Consider the following 26,292-nt stretch of genomic DNA (forward strand, 5'->3'; position numbering starts at 1 on the left):
TTCTGCCTCTGCAAAATCAGATACCTTAAGGACCTCTCCCAAAACTTCTATATCCAAAGATAAAGAGTCAACTGGCATTGCCTATCACTGGTACCAGATTTCTCTTGCCTGAAATACCCTAGATATTCGTCAAAAAACTAAATTCAAGCCAATTCTCCCATGAAGTATTACTAGAAAAAAACTCCTGTTCTATTCCTTGTTACTGTACTTAGCACACTATTACTTCTGAATGGTCTAATACCAAATAGTAGTAAAGAATTAATAGTTTAAGCAAAAGCCCCAAATAGGTGGCCTTTGTGGCTTAGTTGGTGAAGTTAGTCATGATCGCATAGCTTGTGAGTTTGAGCTCTGTGTCAAGCTCTGTGCTGACAGCTCAGAGCCTGGAGCCTGGTTCAGATGCTGTGTCTCCGTCTCTCTGGCCCCGCCTCTACTCACACTCCATCTCTCTCAAATATAAACATTTAAAAATTTTCTGCATGACATTTTAGCATGTCTGTAATTTCTAAAATTCCCCCAGGCAATAGTGATTGAGGAAGTGACATTTATGTAACGTGTGATCTTAGAGACTATTAAAGATAGTGAGCCCCTGCACATGTTCTCTCTCTCAAAAAGAAAAAAAAAAAGAAAAAGCTCCAAATCAGTACAGCTTTTATTGCATCTTTAAAATACCAGAAGTATCATCGGCATCTTGTGGTTTCTGTAACTGGACAACTGTAAAAAGAAATGAAGAGATCTGTCAATTATCACCAACACATTTAAAAAAAATTTTTTTTATGTTTTATTTATTTCAGACAGAGAGAGAAAGAGAGAGACAGCATGAGCAGGGGAGGGTCAGAGAGAAAGGGAGACACAGAATCTGATACAGGCTCCAGGCTTTGAGCTGGCTGTCAATACAGAGCCGGTTGCAGGGCTCGAACCCACGAACCGTGAAGAGATCATGACCTGAGCCGAAGTCAGACGCCCAACTGACTGAGCCACCCAGGTAACCCAATTATCACCAATACTTCTGTCCAAACAAGTTCTACTCTAAGTAGTTTAAATTATGACTTTGTAGTTCATAGTGAAAATGTGTCAAATTCTTACTCTGCCAAATTTACCGTGTTCCAGTAAATTTGTGTTCTGTCATTACGGTTCCATTTTCAGACTCTAGTAAATTAAGACCTCTGAAACTAACGCAGTAAGGAAACTTAGACACAACAACCTACCGTAGATCTTATTCATCAGCCTGTTGAACTGTTCCTTTTTCAGAAACATAGATGCCATCCAAAAATTTCCGGATATCCTTGTTTTTAACTGTTGTCGCTTGCTGAATCAAAGCAGCTATTAAGAAAGATACAAGCAATTACATCACCAGCCAAACCCATCTTAAAAAATATTTTATCATCTGCTATACTTAAACTTATGTACCTTTTAAAACAGCTTTTTAACTTCTACAAATGAAAAAGCTCACCAACTGAACAGAGTATCATGTATTCAACTACAAAATTTAAACCAAATTTCTGTAGGCCATAATTAGGCATAGTAAATATACAAACCTGAGTTTGATACAAGTTCAATGTCATTTCCTTCAAGAATTAATTCATCTTTCTGGGCCTGAGATACAGAACAAGCAACACCTGAAAGGAGAGAAGGTATTCACATAGTTTCAACAGTAAATCAAATCTTTATAATATTTAATTAAAAAAATATTTAAACTAGCAACTTATTGCATTTAAAACTCCAAAAAAATAAGAAACTTCTTGAGATTCTGATTTTACAGGACCTATCTTAGCAAATAAACTACCTTGTTTGTGTTCCTGCTTGAAATGAACCTGTTCCAGCATAGTTAGACTTTCAGTGATTCAGTCAAGTAGAAAATGGTATGCACCTAGTGCAATTTAGCTATGCAAAGCTTTGTTGTCAAGTCTTAATTCTGCTGTATATATTTAATATTGCCAAGTTTATTTTTTACCTAACAGTTCCCATTAAACTGGTATTAAGAATCCATTCTCCCCACCCCAATGAAATCAAGGAGCACCCAAGAGAACACGAACTTTAAAATTTTCTAACATCGGGGTAGCACCCAGCCGGCTCAGTCAGTGAAGTATATTACTCTTGATCTTGGGGCTGTGGGTTCGAGCCTCATGTTGGGTGTGGAGATTACTTTAAAATCTTTAAAAATAATAAAATTTTCAAATCTCTAAAAAAACATTTTTTTAATGCTTCTGTGTTTACCATGTATTAAGCCAAAACTGTTCCAAGTGCATTTATTTCAATTTCAACTCATTTAACCATGAGATATTCCCAATTTTACAGATGAGTAAAATAAGCTGAAAAGAGGTAGGTAATTTGCTCAAGGTTGATAGTGAGATTTGAACCATGGCAGTGTATGTTATTAACCACTGTTCCTTTTTTTTATTTTTAAAGATTTCAGTTTGCAAAGATCATTAAACACAGCTACCATACCCTGAAACTACTCTAATGTATAAGCCTTTAGGAATCACAATCAGGAGGAACATGATATAACGCCTTAACTCCAAGAGTTATTGCAAGCATAATCAAAATGGACAATTCTGAAATAAATCTGGATTTATTTCATTTCACAAGTAAAGCGAACATTTCTGAACCATATCTAAAAGAATGCACATACCTGGCCTCATCCGAACCCTGCGTATGTATTTCTCACCCAAGAAATTTCGGATTTCAACAAGAGAACCATTCTCCTGAATAACAACGTTGATGGGGAAGTGAGCATACACAGACCTCATCTTGTAACGGAAGCCCTATGTTAAGTAAATAGACTATTAGCAAAGCTGAGCAATTTGAAAGACAAGAAATCCAACTTTTAAATATTGTAGGATGCTTACATTACTCAGAATTTAAAAATGCAACAGTCCTCCCACAGCACTTATTGTCAAGATTTTGTAACAGTCACCTGTACCAAAGCCTCACAAACTGTATACATAACCATGTTTCTCTTCAATGGACTGTAAAGCTCTTTAAGGAAGCATTTTACTACTTCCTACACCCAAAGTAAACAAATGCCAGCTTTTAAAAAATGAGAACCCCAAACTCCTTCATCTTTTGCATTAGATTAACATTTACTGGATTATGAAGGTATGCCAGATGACAAGGATTAGACAGGCCCCCAAGAAACATAGCCTGGTACCAAGCACAAATAGGGGAAACATGACCCACAAAGGTGTGTAATGGAGTTGAAGGACAGGGTGCCATCTAAAAGGCCTGAGGATTTAATGCAGAGAAAAGCATTTCAACAAAGATTATGGACTTTATCTTAAAGGCTGGGGGGGAGGGAGTGGGAAAGAGAACAGTGATATCAAATATACTTGTAGGAAGTAGACAGGGAGCTCAGAAATTAGATCCACCTCTTTCTATCCCCTCAAGGGATCCTTGTGGGAAGAGGCATACATACCACCAAGAAAGCAGAGTATACCCCACGTACTACATTTCCTATATATAAATGAGACCTAAAGGTATGACTTTCGTGTGAAGAAACACCATTGACCTATTCTTAAGACCATCTGATCTTTACCCACATTTATTACTTAATCCTAAAGACCCGTGATGCCTATTATAAACTGCCAAGATGGGGTGCCTGGGTACCTCAGTCATGGAGCATCTGACTCTTGATTTCAGCTCAGGTCATGATCTTCTGGTTCATGGGATCTAGCCTCTGTGGCTCTGCAAGGAGCCTGCTTTGGATTCTCTTTCCCCTCCCTACTCACACACTTGCTCTCTCAAAATAAATTATCTTATAAAAACTGCCAAGATTACCTTTCCCCAAATACCTTAACAAGTTACATACATAAGTTCTGCAGCGTTTATGTTACATACATACAGTACAGCTGAGAAACTTCCCCTTCCAAAACAAAGCAGTCTGATCAATCTACTCACCAGTGTAACACCCTTGATCATGTTCTGTACATGACTACAGATAGTACGGACAGTAGCCAGTTCTTTTCGATTTCCCCACCACTTGTCAACTCGGAGCTGCAATAGAACAAATACTTGAAGAGATTCTTTCCAGTAACAAGTCAGCTTGAAGAAAAAATTCATTTGTTCCCAGAATTAGATTCTAAAACTAAGCCTAACTAAAGCACCCACATATAAAGCCCTTAATACATAACATTTTTACCACTATATATCACATAATACGGTTTTTCAACTTGCATCATACTTCACTCCTAGAAAGCTAAAATACCAGGCTCACAAGAGCTGCCTGGTTCCCAAGATCTCACAAAATAATCACAAGGAAGATAAACCGAACTTACAACACTATTAAGGCCTGGAAACTCGTGATAACTATGGTACTCGGTACTAGTACTGAGTTTTATAATCAGAATTTCCTTTCCCAACTTCACTAAAGCAGTAAAGGTGAAACTAGCTACACTTCTGAACACCAAATTTTAAGCTAAAACATTGGACCTCAATTCTATAATTCTTAGAGCAACCAAATTCAGTAGTACCATTAAATCACNTTTTCGATTTCCCCACCACTTGTCAACTCGGAGCCTCTTCTTTTTCTTTCCAAGAAGACTGAGTTCTACATTGATGTGATTGAAGTCCCTTCGCAGGGTTCCTCTGGGTCCCTTCACAATAACAGTACGTCCCTTGAGAGTGATGTCGACTAGAAAGAGAACATGTTTGTTGAGTCCTCCGAAAAAGATACAAAGCAAGTAGTAAAAGACTTTTAAGAAATATACAAACATCATGTCTCCTACCATTTTCCGGAATGTCGACAGTTTGATTGCTGAGAATGGTCTTCATTCTGAAACACAAACACCTGGGGATGATTAGGAGGCCGGTGCAGGGCCTGTCTGAGCTCAAACTACCCGCGCGGAGTTCCACTCCTACCTGAAACTGGCAAGCAGAACCCCCGGGGAGGGCACAGGAGGACCAGCCAGGAGAGCAGCCCACCGCTGCGTCCTGGCCAGAAAAGAGCAGCTCCCAAGTGGGTATTACGAACACAGGGACTGAATTCCCGCTCAGCAAAACCCTAAAGCTCTATTAAGGCGGCGCCATCCCAGCAAGGCTGGAGGTGATGGGGTAGGCCAGGGAGTCCAATACAGGACTCGAATCCCAGCACCTCCAGATTCATATGGCGCTCGTGGCAGGGGAAACAACCAGCATAGACACTCCGAGCGCCAGATTCGCGCCCCTGGCTTTCCCAGGGCCGATGGCTTCAGATTCACCAACCCCACAAAGTTCAGATTCATCCTCACCTCGCAGTAGATGCGGCAAAGAGAGAGCGTCTTTCGTCATCACGTACTTGTAGCCCGTAAAGGGCCTTGCGTATGGCGTCATGAGAGCGCGACGCGACCAGGCTAAAGCAGCCAATCGCCGAACAGCTCAAGTTCCGCCGGGTCAGTGGTGGCTTAGTTTTATATCATAAACCGAGCGACGGTTTGTGGATCTGTCTTTCCCGGGGATTGGTGATCCTGCGACTCTGCTGGAAAAAAAAAGAGAGGGATGTCTCTACGCTGCGGGGGCGCCGCCTGTACCGTGGGGCCCCGGGTGAGCGGCAGGGCGAGCAGGATTCGAGCTTGGGGTGGGGGGCCTCCCATCTCTTCAGAGCGCCCAGTTACAAGGCCAGCACTTACTGAGCGTTTACTTTTAGCCGGGCGCTGTGCTGAAAGTTTTCGTGTACTGTTGTTTAATTCTCCCGACACACCGTCAGGCAGTCTCTGGTACTGGTTTGTTTTGTAGGTCTCTCTCGCAGGGGCTGAGGGCTTTCTGCTTGTCACAGTGATCTGTACCCTGCATTGGTTGGAGCATTATAGGAACACTGCGATGAGCACCCCCAAATTCCTTTGTATTGGGCTTTTTGGTAGACACCAGGTCTGGGCGATGAGAACACAAGCCTGCGCTCTAACTTTAGCGGGGGGTTGGGGGGGTGGAGAGAAGTAGCAATCTCACAGCACCCCAACAGCACTCTTTTTAAATTGTGGAAGGTTGCATGTACTCATGAATTTGAGTGTTTAGGCTATCTTGTACACGTTTGTGTTCAGATCTAGAAGTAAGTGGTTTTTTATGGTCGGCAAATGTATGTGAGTGACGACCGTGAATTAAAACATTAGGTTCGGCTTCTCGCCTTTTAGTTCTCTGAAATCAACTGAACATTACCTCTGCATTTTAACACCAATGCTTATCCAAAGCCCAAAGAAGAGAGACTTACTGCAAATTTACTTTTAAACGCCCTTGACCCAACTCAGGATTAGAAAATTCAAAGCTGTGGCATCTCCAGTTATTGCAGTTTAAACTTTATGAAAGAATTTTAGTGCTTAAGTGGATTACTTGAATTAGTGACATGTTAACCATTTCCAAAGGCTTCCAAATCTATTGTACATCTAGGAGTGAACAGTTAGCTACCATTCTCTTATAGGTTTCGTCTGTTCTCCTTGAGGCTTCTTTAATTCTACATTCGAAGCTCCTATATAGTGCCTGTAAATTGTTTGACATAATTTCTGTATGAATTATCTGGCTGTACCCCTTCTTTTAGGTATTAAAATAGGTTAAAACTAAATTATTTCAAACACCAATAGGTACATGCCATAATGAACTCTTTCTTTAGGTATTTGGAAGATATTTATGCAGTCCAATCAGAGCACTAAGTTCCTTGCCAGAGAAAAAAAAGGAATTCTTACAGAATGGACCAGACCTTCAAGATTTTGTATCTGGTGATCTTGCAGACAAGAGCAAGTGGGATGAGTATAAAGGAAACTTAAAACGCCAGAAAGGAGAAAGGTAATTGGAATTCTGAGATAAATTTCTTTATTGTGCATTATTTTCAGATATGAGCAGTCTTTAGAGTATAATTTTAATGACACTTGGTATATTTAACTAAAAATCATTAGAAAGAAGTGATAACAAATCTGGAAAGGTAAATAAGTCAAATTGTTGGAATCCTTTTCTTTGTGTCCTTTGACAGTTTTTCTTCAGTCTTCTTAGGACTTAGCCATCTTAAACCACCATCTCCAGTTTTGCCTTCAGCATCAAATTTCTTCAGAGAGCAAACATTATCACCTTGCTATGAGTTGGTTTGACCTTGATACATTTTTCATTGTTACTGGGTGTTGATGATCTAACTTGCTGCTTCTCCTATTCAGTGTACATATGGCCTGTAGATACCTTGCTCTAATTTAAAATAACGGTGAGGGAATTTTGTACAGAGGGCAGATTGTTTTGGGACATACCTTACTGCACACCTTCTAGTGGATATAAGTCCAAGGGAACCTCAGGTATATAGTCTTCACTCCAAATTTTAGATTTTTTTTCCCATTTAATAACTGTCATAAATCTGGAATGTAGAGCAGAAAGTACACTTGTAGGATCTCTCCGTACCCTGAACAAATATAGAATTTATGTCAATATTATTCACTGAGGAATGAAATGTTCAACAGCTTTCCTCATTTTTTATTAGGATGATGTGCCTTTACAAAAGGTAGACATGAGCACAGTGCTCTGTTATCAGTGTTTTCTGAAGTGGTTTCTAAATTTGATTCTCTGTTCTTATTCTTCAGGCAGAAATTATAACAACCCAAGATTATGAAAAACAGCAACAACAACAACACCACCACCTCTTCACTAAGAATTGTAGTAGAGCAAAGTAACTTCAAAGCTGTGTGATTATTTGGGAACATATTTGATAATGGATAGTTATGTTTGGCTTTCCCCAGGTTAAGACTACCTCCATGGTTAAAGACAGAGATTCCCATGGGAAAAAATTACAATAAACTGAAAAATACATTGCGGAATTTGAATCTCCATACAGTAAGTCTCAGTGTTAAATGTCCCTCTTAAGTAAAAGTCATAACGTTTCTACATATGTGTAACTTAAAAGTAGGGGCGCCTGGGTGGCTTGGTCATTTAAACATCCAGCTTGGCTTAGGTCATGTTCTCATGATTTGTGAGTTCGAGCCCTGTGTCGGGCTCTGTGCTGACAGGTTGGGGCTTGGAGGCTGCCTTGGATTCTCTGTCTCCCTCCCTCTCTCTCTCTGCCCCTCTCTGCTCATGCTCTGTCTCTCTCTCAGAAATAAATAGTCTTTAAAAAAATAAGTAAAATACATAAAAACAGCAAAGAAAGTGACTACAGATGTTTAGGGATGCTTTATGATCAGTAATGGAATGATCATATCCCCTGCAAAAGAAACAAAAAGTAATTGTATTTCTTAATTTCTCATTTAATAGTACAAAAAAGATTTTTGTTCTGCAATCTAAGAAATTAGAGGGGTTTTTTTGTATGTTTTATATTACAAATTAAGTACATGTTTACTAGAAAGAGTATAATATTAAATATGAGATGTCAGGGGAGCCTGGGTGGCTCAGTCTGTTTAGTATCCAACTTCATTCAGCTCAGGTCATGATCTCACGGTTTGAGCCTCGCATTAGGCTCTGTGCTGATAGCCGGCTCAGAGCTTAGAGCCTGCTTCAGATTCTGTATCTCCTTCTCTCTCTGACCCTCCCCTGCTCAAACTGTCTCTCACTCTCTCTCTCAGATATAAATAAAATATTAAAATAAATACATATGAGATGTCATGTATGCAATCTCAAATGTTAACTACACCACATTATTTTTTAGCATATATCCAACCAGACCTTTTTTTTGTACATACAAAATGTATATATGTATATTGTTTTTAATTTAAATATGGGATATATATATAGTGTATGTATATGTGTATATAAATATACACACACACATATACACACGTACGGTCTGGCAGTTTAACAACATTTTTGAATAGTGAATTTCTTCACAAATAGATTGAAAAGAATGGACAGTTTAAAATGCCTGATCACTAATTTGCTTAATTGGTTAATATTTTCAGTTACTTGTATTCCATTCCCTTTTACTCACAGGTGTGTGAGGAAGCTCGATGTCCCAACATTGGAGAATGTTGGGGAGGAGGAGAATATGCCACAGCCACAGCTACAATCATGGTAAGAACAACCTTAGTCTGGAAACTGAAAGAAATATTTTTAAAAAATTTTTTTAATGTTTTATTTATTTCTGAGAGAGAGAGACAGCATGAGCAGGGGAGGGTCAGAGAGAGAGGGAGACACAGAATCCGAAACAGGCTCCAGGCTCTGAGCTGTCAGCACAGAGCCCGACGCGGGGCTCGAACCCACGAACCACGAGATCATGACCTGAGCTGAAGTCGGATGTTTAACCGACAGAGCCACCCAGGTGCCCCTGAAAGAAATATTTTATGTCTTTCTCCTAGAAATGTGCATTATGAATCTCTGACCAGATTTTTTGTTACGTGTGAATTTATGAAAAATATGAGGAAAAAAACCCTGAAAGAATAATCCTAGGCTGATAATGCTCTCACCCTTCTCTGAATAAACCTATTATTGAATTTTCCATGTAACAGTCAATTCTGTAGTGCTTTGACATATCTCTTCTGTTAATTTTTGTAAATGTTATTCATGATTGCTTAACTTTTCCTCCACTAAACAATAATAAGCATGTATTTTTGTCTCTCATGTCCCTTCAGTTGCCTGGGGTACACCTGATCTTGACTGGGCTAAACTGGACTGCAGGAAGTAGGTTGAGGTCTCAGGGTTTGGGTCTGTTCCATAGAGCTTTATTCTCTTTAGACCAGCAGCTCTCCAAGATGTATTCTTATCAGGAAGGATAATGGAAGAGCACCAGAGGGCAAGCCAACCATCGCGTGGCCATTTGAGGCTTCTACCTGGTCATGCCTGTTATTATTCTGTTGGCCAAAGTAAGTCACACATGGCCAAGCAAACAGCAATGGAGGCAGAGATACAAACTCCCTCCCCAGTAGGAGGCCCTGCAGGTTACATGGCAAAGCGTAAGGTACATAATCTTAATATGGTGGAGTAAGAATTGGTAATAACTGTGCAACCTACCATATTTATCCAGAGGGGTTTGGAGATTGAGATGTTGGGGTTAAATCTAAATTGTGTGCAATTGGAAGTTCATACTTAGTGGGAATGTCTAAGCTGTACCAGCAGGAGGCTGTTTACATGAGGAAGCAAGGATTCTTATGAAATAAAGTTGACCATGGAGCTTATTCAGGTTACAGTTCTTATTCAGGTTACAGTTCATTTTGGAAATCTCTGGTTTCATCCCTTGCCTGACCCCTTTCCCCACTGACTCATGATTAGTTTCTGGAAAGGGTTCATTGTTTCAATAAATCCCTATGAGATGTTAAGACCACAGCTACGAGTCCCCTGTGAAAAAGTTAAACATAAAGAGAAGAGGAGCTTTCTCTTCCAAATCTCAACCCATTCCTGTGCAGCTTTGAAACTCCAGTGTTCTCAGAACATCTGCAATGGCTGTACTTGGCCAGGGGCAGAACATGGTAGTGACCTGTAGCAGCACTAGCAGTGTTCCGAAGAATAGCAGTACCCACAGGAAGCAGATTAACTTTATATGTGTTTTCTCTTTCATCTATTTAACAAGAAGGAACCATGCCTTCTGTTTCACTCCCACAGAAACCTGCATATTGATATGTTAGTTGAATGTTTTATTTCCTTTAAAATCATTTTTATTAGTATTTTAAAAAGTACAGGGGTGCCTGGGTGGCTCAGTTGTTTAAGTGTCCGACTTCAGCTCAGGTCATGATCTCACGGTTCGTGAGTTTGATTGAGCCCCACATTGGGCTCTCTGTTGTTGCTGAGAGCTCAAAGACTGCTTTGGATCCTCGGTCTTCCTCTTCCTCTGCCGCTCCCCCACTCATACTTGCTCTCTCTCTCTCTGTCTTTATGTCTCAAAAATTTTAAATAGGTACAAAAGAATCTTTATAAACTCTACGTAAGTTATAAAGAATAACAATAGACAGTTTGATACGTCCAGCTTAAGAGTAGAACATTAGCGTTATCTTTGAACCCTCCTGTACATCTTTCCTGATCCCGTCACCTTTTTAACTCTAACACAATTTTTAATTCTGAGCTTATCATTCCCTTTTTTTTTTTCCAGTTTTACTACATATATTTGTATTCCTTAACCGTATTTTGTTTGTTTCAAATTTCCTATAGCCAGAATTAAACTATATTCATTTCTGTAACTTCCTTTATTCTCTCAACATATGTTCTTTAGGGTCATCCTTCTATTTGATTTAAATTGTAACATCTCTGTTCTAGTTGATGGGTGACACGTGTACAAGAGGTTGCAGATTTTGTTCTGTTAAGACTGCAAGAAATCCAGGTCCACTGGATGCCAACGAGCCCTACAATACTGCAAAGGCAGTTGCAGAGTGGGGTCTGGATTATGTTGTCCTGACATCTGTGGATCGAGATGGTTAGTGTGTCATTGCTCTTCCAGAAATTGGCTCTTACTAAGTTGTGACATCATCTTGAGCAGTGGACTCTTTTGTTTCTAGATATGCCTGATGGAGGAGCTGAGCATTTTGCAAAGACTGTAACATACTTAAAGGAAAGGTACTTGTTTTTGCATTGCTTGTATAAACTTAATTTTTTAAGTTTATTAATTTGAGAGAGAATGTGCGTGTTGCACATGCATGGGGGAGGGGCAGAGAGTGAGGGAGAGAGAATCCGAAGTAGGCTCCTTGCTGTCAGTGTGGAATCCAATGCGGGGCTTGAACCCATGACCTGTGAGATCATGACCTGAGCCAAAGTCAAAAGTCAGGTGCTTAACTGAGCCACCCAGGCACCCCAAACTTTGAGTGATTCTTCTTAATTTTCTTTTTTTTTTTAAATTTATTTATTTATTTGTAGAGAGAAGTGAGATAGAGAAAGAGAGAATGAGAATGAGTGGTGGAGGGGCAGAGAAAGAGAGAGACAGAGGATCTGAAGTGGGCTTTGCACTGTCAGCACAGAGCCCGATATGGGGCTCAGACTCCCAAACCGTGAGATCATAACCTGAGCTGAAGTCAAACGCTTAACCGACTGAGCCACCCAGGCGCCCCTTGAGTAGTTTTTAAAAGAAGTATAAAACTGCCATCTTCCCAACACTAATTTGGAATAAATCATCATCTAGGAGTATACAGGATGAGATAAGCTCCAACGTTGTTGAATTATGCAAGTCTTGATATAGATTTTATCCATGTTTTATATGCCCTAGGAAATTTATTAATATTTTAATCCCATTGATTCAAAAAGCATTAAAAAAGCAGTTATGCAGGGGCACCTGGGTGTTTCATTCGGTTGAGCATCTGACTCTTGATTTCGGCTCAGGTCATGATCTCGCAGTTTGTGGGATCAAGCCCCACATCCAGGCTGACAGCACTGAGCCTGGTTGGGATTCTCTCTCCCTGTCTCTCTGCCCCTCCCCTGCTCACATTTTGTGTCTCTCCCAAAATAAATAAATAAACATTTAAAAAAAAAACTTGAAAAAAAAGGAGTTATGCTTATTTCCTATAGCTTAGTGCTAGCTGAGTACCTAGCATTTAGTAAATGTTTTTTCAATGATTCCCCCAGTGTTTTCTGTTTGTTTTTTTCTTAACAGTTTACTTTAAAAAGTTCTGTTTGCAAACCACTAAATTGATTTCACAAAACTACTAATGGGTCTCAACTTTACAAAAAAAAAAAAAAACAAAAAAAACAGTGAGTTAAAGGCTGTATTCTTTCAACATCACTTATGTGCATGAGAGGGTTTGTATGTGGTCTTTTCTACATCTGTTCTCTCAGGAAAGAGCTCCAGAAACTGCCACTGGGTTTGTGAAAAAATTTATCAGCCGTCCTAGTTGTTTCTACTGCTGTCAAAGGGAACAGCACTATGACCTAGTTCACATTTTAATGCTTGAATGCATAGAGTCAGAATATAAATAGAAGATTAATGTTTAACTTGAATTTCATTTAAGCAAAGCTCATGCATGACTCAGCAATTCAGAAAATAGTTTTTAAAACTCACAGCACTTGTGAAATATTTGCCTAGAGGAAGAAAGGATGGGACTACTTGATGAATTATAAAGAAATCAAAATTAAAGCAATCAAGTAATATTGGCATTCATGTAAGAAATGTCCCAATTTACTTTCCAAATAATAAAAAGATATTATATGTTCAATGTTTTAATATTTATATTTTGATTCTTTTTTTTTTTTTTTTTTTTTTTTAAATATTTTTTTTTTTTTTTANCACAGACTGAAACAGGCTTCAGGCTCTGAGCTGGCAGTCAGCACAGAGCCCGACGCGGGGCTCGAACCCACGAACCGTGAGATCATGACCTAAGCGAAAGTCGGACGCTTAACCGACTAAGCCACCCAGGCGCCCCTATATTTTGATTCTTTTAAGCAACTTTATTTTCTTAATACCCGCTCAATAAAGTATAAGTCTATTAATCTCAAAATTTATTCTGATCATCTGCCTGCAGATGTGTTTTAACCACCGTGTACATAATATTTGATGTTCAGGGTGTTTTTTTCCTAGAACAGTTTATTTATGAACATTGGTAGGTTCGAGCTTTCCTTGGCAAGGTTCTAAAGATGACACTGTTGAATGAAACTGATACTGAATGAGTACTGGTAATTTCTGTTTTAAGCAATAGTTAATGTCAATTTTTCCCCTCAGTTTGATACTTACTTTTTTTTCCTCCATAGGAATCCAAAAATTCTTGTGGAATGCCTCACCCCTGATTTCCGAGGAGATCTTAAAGCAATAGAAAAAGTTGCTTTGTCAGGATTAGATGTGTATGCTCATAATGTAGAAACAGTTCCAGAATTGCAAAGGTGATTACATGTACGGAGTAACGTTGGCAAGTTTGGAGGGCCAGAATCTGCTAAATTTTCTCTTTTTTTAGGAGAGACTTTTTTTTGTATTGGACTTTTACGAAGTGACCTCTCTTTTCTTAACAAAAGCAACGCATATCTATCACAGGAAAATCAGAAAATATAGACAACAAAAACAGCATAAACATCACCCATGTTATTTTTTTTCCAGTAATTACTATAACGTATACATCTCGGCATATATTTATACACATGTATGTATGTTTTGGTGCACGCACACACAATGAGCATCTTTTTTATTTAAAATAGTATATTGCAAGTGCTGATGAGTTATTTTTTTCAAAAAATAGTTTTCAAAAAAATTATACAAAAGTAAATAACTTTGATTGTAATTCTAAAAAGAAAAGACTTTTAAAAAGCATTTGGCACTAATATATGCAATAAATGATACAAAAGAAACATTGTGATCATTCAGATGTATTTTAATTCTCTTTTAAAAAGTAGGTACTATTCTTTCTCCTAATGTTAGCAGGTAGAAATATTGACAGATTGTTAGTCCACATTAATGGCTATATTCATATTTCAGAATGATGAAAAATACTTATTTAACCTTCAGGCAAGATTAATATGTTTATTTAATTTTAGTAAAGTGTTTGCCAGTGATCTTATTAGGTTCTACACTTCATATGTATCAAAGAACTTGAAAAAAGTATGGTAGACAGCCAACAGTTCCTCTAAAGCATAAATAAATATTAGGGAGCATAACTTCAATTAAGTGGAGAAATACTTTGAAAAGTAACTATGTTCAGTGTTGTCATTTTTGTGGTTATTCTTAAATCCGCAAATTGGTTTCCTTTCTTCTCTGTGTATTGGTCTCTGATGAAAAATAATGACGACAAGTCAGTTACACACACAAAGGTGCGTTAGAATTCAAACAAATGGTTGATTAACATCAGCAACTCTGTCCTTTTGGCCTTGTCGCCATTTAAAGCACGGTTTGGCTGCTGTTGAAGTCTAGCACACAGCCTGTTCCAACCCTGTCATTTCTCATGATACTACCACCAGTGGGTGCCAGGTTCCCTGGTTTCACTTAAGAAACATTATCCTTTCCAGTGAAAATTCCAGAATCACGCATTTTTACCTAAGAGGTGTCACTGTCGTGTACTCGCCAGCAGAGGGCAGCTTGGGTTTAGAAAAGAACTGAACATAAAAGTTTTCAGACCTGAAATGTGGGTTCAGGTTAAACAGTTTTTCCTTTGTTTAGTATTTAGCTTTGTCTTACTTTCACTCTTTTCCCTTCTCTCTCAACTACCCTCCCTTACAGTCACTCATTTTCAGCTTCAAATTCTGGTTTTTCAATGAGTAATTCCTAAACTGAATTACTTCCTTTCTAGTTTTCTCTGCTGCAGGCTTGAAAGGCCTTAAAAGTAGATAGAGCTAGGGAGCCTGATGAAACCTGATTTTCATTACAAAAGTAGCACCTAGATATTTGTGCACAAATGGTAGTATTAAACCATATGATTTAGTATAATGTCCAGAATGTACTTTTCTGGTTTTTTAGATTGCTTGCATAACTATGTACTTAGTTGAGCTTGTGGTTATTCTTTCTTGCTAACAACAGCCTTGCTGTTTTCAAGGAAAGTTCGTGATCCCCGGGCCAATTTCAGCCAGTCCCTGCGCGTACTGAAACATGCCAAGGAGGTTCGGCCCGATGTGATTTCTAAAACCTCCATAATGTTGGGTTTAGGAGAAAATGATGAGCAAGTATATGCAACAATGAAAGGTAAAGAAGTAAGACCAAAGTACAGGGTATGATTATAAAAAGCAGCATAAAAAAGAAAGGAAGTATGTTTCTTAGAACCATATGGAATGATATGCAGAAAGCTCAGGATATGAAATTTATATCCCATTTTATTCCCTACTTTTTCATCAAGTGAAAATATAATTTTATCCGCTTTTACTGTTTAATCATTGAGTAGTTTTGAGAGCCAGACAGCTACTAGCAGCTCTGACAGGCAGTGACAATTCAAAGATGAGTAAGATGAAGCCAGTCCTTTGAGGAAGAGCTTACTGGCAACATTGTCACATAACATGATATGCTTTGGACTCTGCTGATTCTTAGTCTTGTAAGCCCATTTGCTTTGTGATTCTTGGGCTTTATAAATTGTAAGGAAAAAAAAAAGTACATGAGGATCCTTTGCCTACTTGCAGCTATGTATTGGTTCTAAGGGTAACACATCCAAAGAGTAATTAGAAGTTTCTCTTTGGGGGGAGGACACTTATGGGGATGAGCACTGAGTGTTATGTGGAAACTAATTTGACAATAAACTATTTGTAAAAAAAAAAAAAAAAAAAAAAAAAAAAAAATAAACTATTTGTAAAAAAAAAAAAAAAAAAAAAAAACGTTTCTCTCTGGGGCGCCTCTGTGGCTCTTTTGGTTAAGCGTCTGACTTTGGCTCAGGTCATGATCTCACAGTTCATGGGTTCGAGCCTCACGTCATGCTCTGTGCTGACAGCCAGCTCAGAGCCTGGAACCTGCTTCAGATTCTGTGTCCGCCCTCTCTCTGGCCCTCCCCTGCTCATGCTCTCTCTCTCTCTCAGAAATAAATAAAACATTAAAAAAATTTAAAGATCGCTTAAAAAAATCTTGGGGCACCTTTTGGTTCAGTAGAGCATGTGACTCGATGTTGGGGCTGGAAGTTCAAGTCCCATTTTGGGTGTAGAGATTATTTTAAAATAAAATATATATTTTTTTAATTTTTAAAAGGGCCTGGCTTGCTCAGGGTTGTAAGTTCAAGCTCCGTATTAGGTGTAAAGTTTACTAGAAAAAGAAATAAATTAAAAAAATAATAAAAGTTTTGAGAAAAATAAGTGTTTTACAAAACCTGCTAATATAATGTGTGCCCTTTTTCTGTAGCACTTCGTGAAGCAGATGTGGACTGTTTGACTTTAGGACAATATATGCAGCCAACAAAGCGCCACCTGAAGGTATCGTTATCTTGAATTGCCAAATGTTCACTGGCAATTTGAATTAAATCTTTGCTTGTCCATAGGTACAATTAAGAAGCTGCTAGCTTTTTAGTGTAATGTTCCACTTATTATTCCAAGTCCCGGTTTCCATGTTATTGTCTGCGTAAAGCCAGCAGATACACTGGCACTTTTTTGCTGCTCTCAAAATTGTACAACTTAGATGAACAGAAAAAGAATTAAATTGTTGGGAAATCACATTCATCCACACTTGGTCATCTTGGGATGTTTTAGAGTTACATGAGAGCAGTGAAATAAGAAAGAAAAATCAGACTTCCTATGTCTGTATTGGACATTCATTCATTCAAGAAACTTATTGAGCAGGGACTCTGTGCCAGACACAGTGCTAAGCAGAAGATAGAAGACAAATAAGGCAGTCTGGTCCTTGAGAATTTTACAGGGGTGATTAATTCTTGCTTATACCCGTTAGGAAAGGAGTAACACAGATACATAATTTCTATAGATAATCGCATTTTTTTAATCCTTCAGAACAATTACTGTAATGCAAAGTTGATGTTTCCCCTCCCCTCTAATGAAGTCCTTATACAGTGGCCAAGTAACCAGTAACCTTCTGTGAGGAAGGAGAGGAGGAAAGCCTCTGGGCAACTGGGTACATTAAGAAGTGAAAACCATCCTGAATGCATGGGCATAGATTTTCTATAGAATCAAAATGATGTAGGGAAATTCTAAAATCTATCAGAATTAATTCTTTAAATGTAGGTTGAAGAATACATTACTCCTGAGAAGTTCAAATACTGGGAAAAAGTAGGAAATGAACTTGGATTTCATTATACTGCAAGTGGCCCTCTAGTACGTTCTTCCTATAAAGCAGGTAAGTTACACCGCAGGGGACGGTTTTTTTTAAACTGTAACTTTCCATGTTAAAATTATAATAGCTGTGGTTATCTTTTTAGGAAAAATCATTTTTTTCTGGAACATCCTTAGGAACTTTCCTCTATAGGGGTCATATTAAGGAAAAATTTCTTAAGTCTTGTTGTTTTCCTTAAAGAATCCCCTGCTCCTTTATAGCTTGGCTACTGTGACGAAAGCAGAAGTAATCAGCTTACTCTTTGTGTGGATTTCAATAGTAGGTTACTCAGAAATGACAAATACCAGTCAAGTACATAACATGGTTTTCTGAAAAATGCATATTCATTTGACAGTGATGCCAGCTGCATCTCCAAACTCCTAATTTCAGATCAATTCAAGTCCTGAAAAGTGTCTGTTTGACTGCCTTGCTGCTCATCCCATTAATATCTTTGTGTTTTTCCTCCCAGAGGCAACAGGGAAAAAATTTTGTAAGATTATTTTCTGTGTAGAAATCTTTAGTGTTGTTACCAGTGTTGTACAGTTCTTCACCTCCTTTGTAATTGCAGGTCTTATTTTGATCAGCACCTTGAGCTGACTTATGAAAATAAACAAGGCCTTTTCTTCCAAGGGATAAAAAATTATGTAATGGCCATCAAAAAGTTATGAGAAAATACCTGAAGCCTGAATTTAATCCAAAAAATGTTTATAGTCTTTCCATCAGTTGGACTTAACAATTATAATTTCTTGGAGAATAAAAAGTTATTTTTTGGATAGGTCTAAACTACATGATTACTGTAAATGATCTTTTAGATGGTTGTGTTTTGAGTTTATTGAGTTTAAATCATAGATATATTTAAAATAGGCATAAATTCTATTGGTAAAAACTAATGTTCAAGCATTAGTGATATTCAGTATGTTTCTATAAAGAAATTCAAGACATTTTAATGAACAACAGCTTATCCTATTTATAAAACTTAAGAATTTGATTCAACACTGACTGACAGGATGTAGGGACTTTGGAAGCAAATAAAGTGATAATTCTTCAAGAAGAATTTGCCGACAGGCTGAAATATGTAAAGGATAGAGCTAACATCAGCTCCTAGAGTAGCTAAAGTAAAGTAAAATCATTTGAGAGGCATTTTTATTTTGTTTAAGGAAAATTTCTGACATTTATTAGAAAGTGAATTATGAACTTTTTAATGCTTTTAAAGTTATCAGTAAAAGATTAAATTCTCTGTAGAGCGTCAGACTCAGATGATGGGCTCGGGTCTGATAATGTTGGCTGTACTCCTGCCAGATGTAGGTGAAGTATGGAGGAGCATGGATAACTCTCCATTGCTAGACTGGGTTATGAATCTTGGGATTCCTGTTGATCGTGTACAGATATGGTCACTGCAGTTGTATGTTAAGATGACAAAGTGAAGTTCATCAGACTCCTCTTAAAATCAGGCCTGTGGTGCTGAGCTCTGCCAATAAGCACTGAGCTGCACTGTAACAGTCATAGACGAAATGGAACCCTAATGACCTAAAAAGGGAATGTGCCCCCTCTAAGCAGCTACCTTAATGCATAGGCACAACTGAAGGCATGGAGAGAAAGCCTATTATAAATGAAGAGTTCTTGCTTCCCTGGAGGGGAATAAGCTAAAGGGGTTCCATCAGATGCGTCTGCTCAACTGCACAGAGATCCATTTTAGAAACATCAGATCCAGGCTAATAATGTAGCAGAATTGCTCTCTGAAATGAATTGTGCCAACAGCAGTACTATGTCAGTGATGAGGAATAGATTGTGCACATAAAATAGAAGAGGTGTTCAAAAGCAGACCCATAGGTACAATACTGTCACCCTTTATAACAGTAGGCGACTAGAAAGAATAATAGAGACTGTAGTGCTAAAAAAAATCTTTGTAAGCATTGAGGGGTAGAGTTTACTTTAAAAAAAAAAAAAAGGTAAAGCTGATTGGGCACCTGGCTGGCTCAGACAGTAGAGCATGTGGCTCTTGATCTCGGGGTCGTGAGTTCAAGCCCCCACATTGGGCATAGAGCTTACATTAAGTAAATAAATAAATAAAAATGTAAAAACTAAAAGGAAAACACTGAAGTGTCATTTTGAAATTTACTTTAAATTGATATTAATTTGTTTTCATTTTTCCTAAATAGGTGAATTTTTCCTGAAAAATCTAGTGGCTAAAAGAAAAAACCCCTCTAAAACATAACAAGACCTTCAAGACTCACAGGAATTCTTAATATCTGATTCCATTTGGTAAATAGAAGTGGTACCAGAATGCCTGGACTTCAGTAGACATACCTCAGTCTCTTTGTTTTAGGAAACATGTCAATAGCTGTGCATATTTAATTAAGTAATTCACTTGTCTTTTAGCACGTCTTGTCCTATTAAACAATTGCTTGCTGTGATGTAATCATGAAACATCTTTTAAGAGTTTCAAAGTATAATTAAAAAATACATTAAAAACTTCCAGAAAAGGGGCACCTGGGTAGCTCAATTGGTTGGGCGTCTGACTTCAGCTCAGATCACGATCTCGCAGTTCATCAGTTTGAACCCATCAGGCTCTGTGCTGTCAGCCCAGAGCCTGCTTCAGATCTTCTGTTCCCCCCCTCCCCCCGCCCTCGCCCAAAATAAATAAATAAATAAATAAATAAAAGTTTTAAAAAAACTTCCAGAGAAGCTTTTAAGCCTGTTCTCTGTACATCGTCACCGCATTTCATTTCTGAAAAGTGACATAGTGTGATGAAACGGTCAGTACAAGTTTGGACTCTGATCTGTTTACTTACAATTGGCTTGTGTTCTTTACAGAATTCTACAGCATCACTGCAATAATTTAGAAAGGCTTAAGAGTTTGAATGTTGATTCTTTACATTGGTATGACTGCTTCAGACCTGCAAAATAGTTTTACGTTTCTAAAAAAAAATTTTTTACATTAGTTATTTTTGAGAGAGTGAGACAGAGCACAATCAGAAGAGGAGCAGAGAGAGAAGGAGACACAGAATCCGAAGCAGGCTTCAGGCTCTGAGCAAGCGTTGAGCACAGAGCCCGATGCGGGGCTCGAACCCACAAGCCATGAGATCATGACCTGAGCCAAAGTTGGACACCTAACCGACTAAGCCACCCAGGTGCCCCAGTAGTTTTACATTTACTTGCTTGTTTAGGACTTCCTTGAAACCAGGATCATGATGTTATTGAAAACAGGGAAATAGAACCTAAGAAAAAGAATATTAACACTCATTTTACAGTAGTTTGCTACATCCATGTGCACTATCCCAATTATTCCTTTTATTTTTCACACCACTCTGGTTGTATATGATGGTAATGACTTGAAGGAGGATTTTCTTTCCTAGGCACTAAAACTCAACCTCATCTTTTTTTTTTTTTTTTTTAAGTTCATCTATTTAAGTAATCTCTACACACAATGTGGGGCTCGAACTCATGACCCAGAGATCAAAAGTCACATGCTCCACAGATTGAGCCAGCCAGTTACCCTCAACTTCATCTTTTGACTCTAAATCTTGTTTTTCTATTACATTCTTGCAAAGGAAGTTTTTAGATGGCTATATTGTGAAATATGTAACGTAGAAGGCCAATTCTATTTTGAGTTTTTAAATAGGTGAATTAATATTTTTATAAAAGTAATGCATAACTTTGAAAATTAGTTACATTTTAACTCAGGGAAGCCATATGTACTTTGGCTTACTTTCTTTATGGGTCTTAATAAATTTTGCTGTGCAAAATTAACCAAACTTTAAGCATCTCAGGCAACCATCCTCCTTAAAATCTGTCATTTCACAGGAAACCTGGATTACTTTTCAGACCCTGATTCTATGATGTAATCTGGATGCTTCCTAATTTTGCAAAATATAAGTGAGTGATAGTAAAACATTTTATCAGAAGAAGAATTTTGTCAAACAAAATTCACATAGGATTCAATATAAAATAACTAAAATAGTATTTTATTAGTACATACGTATGTTACAGTTCCAGACTTGGAACTATATATAAAAACAGCAAATGATACAAGGAAGCTATTTTGATACAAATGTGGGATTGGGGTTTAATATTATGGATGACATTTGCAGGGTTTTGGCAGCCTCAGTAACAAAGTAGTCAAGAAAATCCTGACCGAAACAGGCAAATAGTGGTGAATTATAAAAAATTGTCAGAGGTGCCTGGGTGGTTCAGTCAAGCATCCGACTCTTAGTTTCAGCTCAGATCATGATCTCAAGGTTCATGGTTTAGAGCCCCACATCAGGATCTGCTGACCATGTGGAGCCTGCTTGGGATTCTCTTCTCTCTCCTTGTCTCACTCCCCCTCCCCTGCTCTTGTTCTCTCTCTCTTGCTCTCTCTCTCTCTCTCAATAAACTAAAAAAAAAAAAAAGGTTAAAAAAAAAAGTTAAAACACCTACCCTTGGCAATCTCAGGATGCTTTCCAGTTAAACCTAACCCCAAAACCTGAAAGAGGAGTAGCAGGAAATGTTTGTTTCAAAGCGGAATCACAAACAGTAGCTTCTGGGGTTGTCATTTCTTCACTCCTTATTGTATAACCGACCATTCTACCATGTCTAGAACATGTGACCTAATACTTAGATCTTGCTGGACATTTGACGTGTGTAGAGATGTACTCCCTTGCACAACTGCACAAGACTGGACAGGCTTGGATCTTCAAAGGCCAGGGCAGAGCTTTGACCCTCCTAAACAATAATGCATTAATAAGCACATGTAAATGCACAGACATGACAGGAGGTCTATATGAAAATTCTCGATTGAGCAGCACAAACTAATGCATCAGTGATCTCCAATATATTAAAATTTAGTATGTGCCCATTTCAGTATATCTGATCTTTTTCTTTCTGTAGCACAAATGGCATTTTTCAGAAAATGAAAGTGATGAATGCACATGAATTTTAAGATATCAACTAGTACAAGGGTCCCAGCCCCCTTTCCAGCCACTGAATCCACCAACCCCAAAACCCACTTCCTGTCTGGTGAGATAATAAATGTATTAATGGAACCAGTTTGAATAGGAGTTTCCCTTACTTGAAGAGGAAAGCACCTAACCTTAGAGATATTATCAGTATTATTACATTCAGAAATGTAAGCACCAGAGGCCTTCGGCAGAAAAATGGGAATAACATCACAAAGAAGGATTCAGAACGTAAGAAGAGCAAAATAGCAGGAGCAGCCATGAGAGGGGTGTGAGCATGCGCCCTTCATGCCCCTGGGGATCCAGCCACACACACTTTAACAGACATTTGTGTTAATACCATTTTAATCTATTTTACATTAGGCTTCCATGAAAATTTCCTTTGACAATGATTCCTTTGCTAAGATTTTGGCCACTGCATCGTAACTTTCAAGAGCTCTCTGATGATCCCTTTCTTTTTCTTTCTTATAGATAATTGTTTAATTTCCTTTATAGTTTATTTTTGAGACAGAGAGAGACATTACACAAGTGGTGGAGGGGCAGAGAGAGAGAGAGGGAGACACAGAATCTAAAACAGGCTCCAGGCTCTGAGCTGTCAGCACAGACCCCGACGCGGGGCTTGAACCCACGACCAGTGAGATCATGACCTGAGCCGAAGTCAGACATTTAACCGACTGAGCCACCCAAGTGCCCCATCTTTTTATTTTTTAAAATAGCATCCTGTTCTTGTTTCCTAGCTGTGATGTCTTGTATTTTTCTCTCTGAGGATAGTCTTTTGACGTTGTGGTTCACCACATTGAGCACTGACTCAATTTCCTTTGTTTTAGTCTCTGCCTTTTTTTTTTAATGCTATTTATTTATGAGAGAAGGGAGGGGGAGGGGCAGAGAGAGAATCCCAAGCAGGCTACACACTGTCAGTGTAGAGCCCGAAGTGAGGCTTGAGTCCACGAACCATGAGATCGTGACCTGAGCCAGAATCAAGAGCTGGATGCTTAACCAACCGAGCCCCCCAGGCATCCCTTTGCCCTTTGTGTGGAAGGCTGTCCTCAAATGTCTGGTGATCGTTGGCCGTACGTGCATACTGAGTGATGAGCCGCTCTAAAGCGGATGGTGGGGGCACCTGGGTGACTCAGTGGATTAAGTGCCCAGACTCTTAGTTTTGGCTCAGGTCATGATCTTGTGGTTCCTGAGTTCAAGCCCCACATCAGAAACTGCGTTAATGGTGTGGGGCCTGCTTGGAATTCTCTCTCTGCCCCTTCTTCACTCTTTCTCTCAAAATAAATAAACTAGGGGCACCTGAGTGGCTTAGTCGGTTAAGCGTCCGACTTTTGCTTAGGTCATGATCTCACGGCTCGTGGGTTCGAGCCCCGCATCGGGCTCTGTGCTGACTGCCAGCTCAGAGCCTGGAGGCTGTTACGGAGTCTGTGTCTCCCTCTCTCTCTGACCCTCCCCTACTCACGCTGTCTCTCTCTCTCTCTCTCCTAGAAATAAATAAAACTATTAAAAAAAAACAAAGTAAATAAAGCTGATAGGAAGCAGGGGTGGGGGGAGTCACCTAGTGGATGGAGTTTCACTGTAGTGTTTGGGGGCTGAGCTGGATTTCTTAGTGACGGACTCCCAAATGCTAGGATTCTTTCTTTAAAACCATGCAAGCTTTAAAACAAATAGTAATAATCCTCAAGTCTCCTGCCTTGAGGGTTATAAACTTGGCTGCTGACCTTCTCAGAACCAGGTGATAAAAAGCAAGCAGGACAGGGGAGTACAGGTTTTTATTTAGTTACCTTGTTTCCACTCTGGCATCTCACTGACACCCTCCCTAAGTCTGAAACTTTCTGATTTTATTCTTCCTGAAAATAAACCTCTGCTCTCCTATGAGAGTCAGGAGTGGGGAAGGTAGTTTCTTCTCATGAGGTAGGATAGACGGGGTGCAACTAACTTCCCTATATGTACTGTCTTCCACAGAAGTCTGTTTTCAGCCCCACCTCAACTCCGTCTTCTGTGATATCCAGTGCTTCCAATTCTTGAGATCTAAGGAGCCAGTTACCTACACCAAGAAACAGTCTCCTATATGGTCATTGGCGTTTGTGCTCACGCTTTTTAAGTTACTTGGCCTCCCATTGCTTTCTACCTTCTAAGAATTGGTTGATGTCTCTTATTCAACTGTGCCTCCTTTCCTACTCTCTTTGTCTTTGTCTGTTTATATCTTTCTCATTCCTTTGCTGCCATTACAGTGAGTAAGCTCAAGTAAGGGCTCATTCTCTCATTCAGGAGAGAATGAAAATAGTGCATGTGTTTAATTCAACCCATGTAACTGGAAGTCCAGTCTTTTTTTTTTTTTTTAAGGCTCATTTTATTTTATTTTATTTTATTTTATTAGTTTATTAGTTTATTTTTTGAGAGAGAGAGAGGGTGCAAGTGAACAAGAGGCAGAGAGAGAATCCCACGAGGGGCAGAGAGAGGGAGAAAGAGAGAGAAAGAAAATCCCTCAGAGCCTGAAGCAGGGCTGGAGCTCACGAACCTGGGCCGAAGTCAGATGCTCAACGACCGAGCCACCCCGAGGCCCCGAGACAGCCTTCTGACTTGATGACTTGACTTCAGGGCAAAGGTGAGGTTGGACTTAAAACACAGTTCTGGTGCAGGACAATAATTGCTCTAGTTCCCCCCAACAGTTTCATCCATTTCTTTACAGAACCCTGCCCCTAACCCCGCCTGGTTGGTTTTGGGGGCTTGTTTGTTTTTGACCCTGGGACAGAGATGTAATCACATGGGGGTGAATGCCAGGCTGCCTGTCATTCTTTTTTTTTTTTTTTAATATTTTTATTTATTTCTAGGAGAGAGAGAGAGAGAGACAGCGTGAGCAGGGGAGGGTCAGAGAGAGAGGGAGATACAGACTCTGAAATAGGCTCCAGGCTCTGAGCTGGCAGTCAGCACAGAGCCCGACGCGGGGCTCGAACCCACGAACCGCGAGATCATGACCTAAGCGAAAGTCGGACGCTTAACCGACTAAGCCACCCAGGCGCCCCAGGCTGCCTGTCATTCTGCTTCTAGAGGAGGACTGGACCAGAAGGTTGACTGTTGAGGCTGAAGACCTTCAGTCAGACCCCAGGTGTGTGTCCCTCTTTCTCCCACATCCTTCTGGGCAGATAGGATGCTGTTCTGCTGCATAGCCGCCCTCCTCTGCCAGTAGCCCAGGAAGCAGCTATTCATCAGTATACATCTATCTGCTCAATGCTCTCCAGACATTTCTTTAAGTCTCTTGACCATGCATGGCCCCTTCCTATTTCCTTTGTTGTATTGGATTATGCCTTTTTTCCTCTTGCTATAATTTTAATAGGATCCTAAGAAGGGACAGGGTATAAGTGTGTGCTCAGTATACCATGCCAATGGAGAGCTCTGCTTTTTGTCTTTTTAATAATGGCTTTGGAGGGGCACCTGGGTGGCTCAGTTGGTTAAATATCCGACTTTGACTTGGGTCATGATCCCGCAGTTCATGGGTTTGAGCCCCACATCGGGCTCTGCACTGACAGCTCGGAGCCTGGAGCCTGCTTTGGATTCTGTGTCTCCCTCTCTCCCTCTGTCCCTCTCCTTCTTGTACTCTCTGTCTCTCAAACGTAAATAAATAAACATTTAAAAAAATTAAAAAGTAGCTTTGTAGATAGTTTTACGTATATACTGTAATTATCTATATGTGTATATATGTATTTATATTTAAATTAGTAATTTGCAGGATCCCTGAAACACCTCTGTAGAGATGCTTGGATCACAGTTTGAAAATTCATTGCTAGAGAATAAATAACACCTAGTTTTCACTTTACATCTGTATGTTTGTCATTACGTAGGCATGGTCTTTAAGTGTTAGAAAAA

At 39.1% G+C, this 26,292-nt stretch overlaps 2 protein-coding genes across 4 annotated transcripts; one reads left to right on the top strand and one right to left on the bottom strand.

The window, feature by feature from the left end:
* Positions 1-631: 631 nt before the first annotated feature.
* On the bottom strand, positions 632-5,270 carry RPL9 (ribosomal protein L9). Its single transcript, XM_039226987.1, has 8 exons — positions 5,223-5,270; positions 4,722-4,768; positions 4,478-4,627; positions 3,895-3,956; positions 2,630-2,762; positions 1,536-1,616; positions 1,206-1,320; positions 632-711 (listed from the first exon to the last, which is right to left on the bottom strand). The coding sequence occupies exons 2-7, from the start codon at positions 4,765-4,767 to the stop codon at positions 1,214-1,216; spliced, it is 579 nt and encodes a 192-aa protein (XP_039082918.1). The 5' UTR covers position 4,768; positions 5,223-5,270; the 3' UTR covers positions 632-711; positions 1,206-1,213.
* Positions 5,271-5,371: 101 nt separating this feature from the next.
* On the top strand, positions 5,372-20,009 carry LIAS (lipoic acid synthetase). Of its 3 annotated transcripts, XM_039227051.1 has the most exons (11): positions 5,372-5,514; positions 6,572-6,744; positions 7,677-7,770; positions 8,860-8,940; positions 11,113-11,269; positions 11,352-11,409; positions 13,528-13,656; positions 15,294-15,439; positions 16,574-16,644; positions 17,404-17,515; positions 19,651-20,009. In XM_039227051.1, the coding sequence occupies exons 1-11, from the start codon at positions 5,470-5,472 to the stop codon at positions 19,704-19,706; spliced, it is 1,122 nt and encodes a 373-aa protein (XP_039082982.1). In that variant the 5' UTR covers positions 5,372-5,469; the 3' UTR covers positions 19,707-20,009. The 3 variants fall into 3 exon arrangements, with proteins under 3 accessions (XP_039082982.1, XP_039082984.1, XP_039082983.1); XM_039227053.1 differs by lacking the exons at positions 7,677-7,770; positions 11,113-11,269; positions 11,352-11,409; XM_039227052.1 differs by lacking the exons at positions 11,113-11,269; positions 11,352-11,409; positions 15,294-15,439; ... (1 more) ...; positions 17,404-17,515; positions 19,651-20,009 and having other exon boundaries at positions 13,528-13,650.
* The last annotated feature ends 6,283 nt before the right edge of the window (positions 20,010-26,292 follow it).

The sequence above is a fragment of the Hyaena hyaena genome, unplaced genomic scaffold (assembly GCF_003009895.1).
Source record: "Hyaena hyaena isolate Hyena2069 unplaced genomic scaffold, ASM300989v1 scaffold_24, whole genome shotgun sequence".
NCBI classification, from domain to species: Eukaryota; Metazoa; Chordata; class Mammalia; order Carnivora; family Hyaenidae; genus Hyaena; species Hyaena hyaena.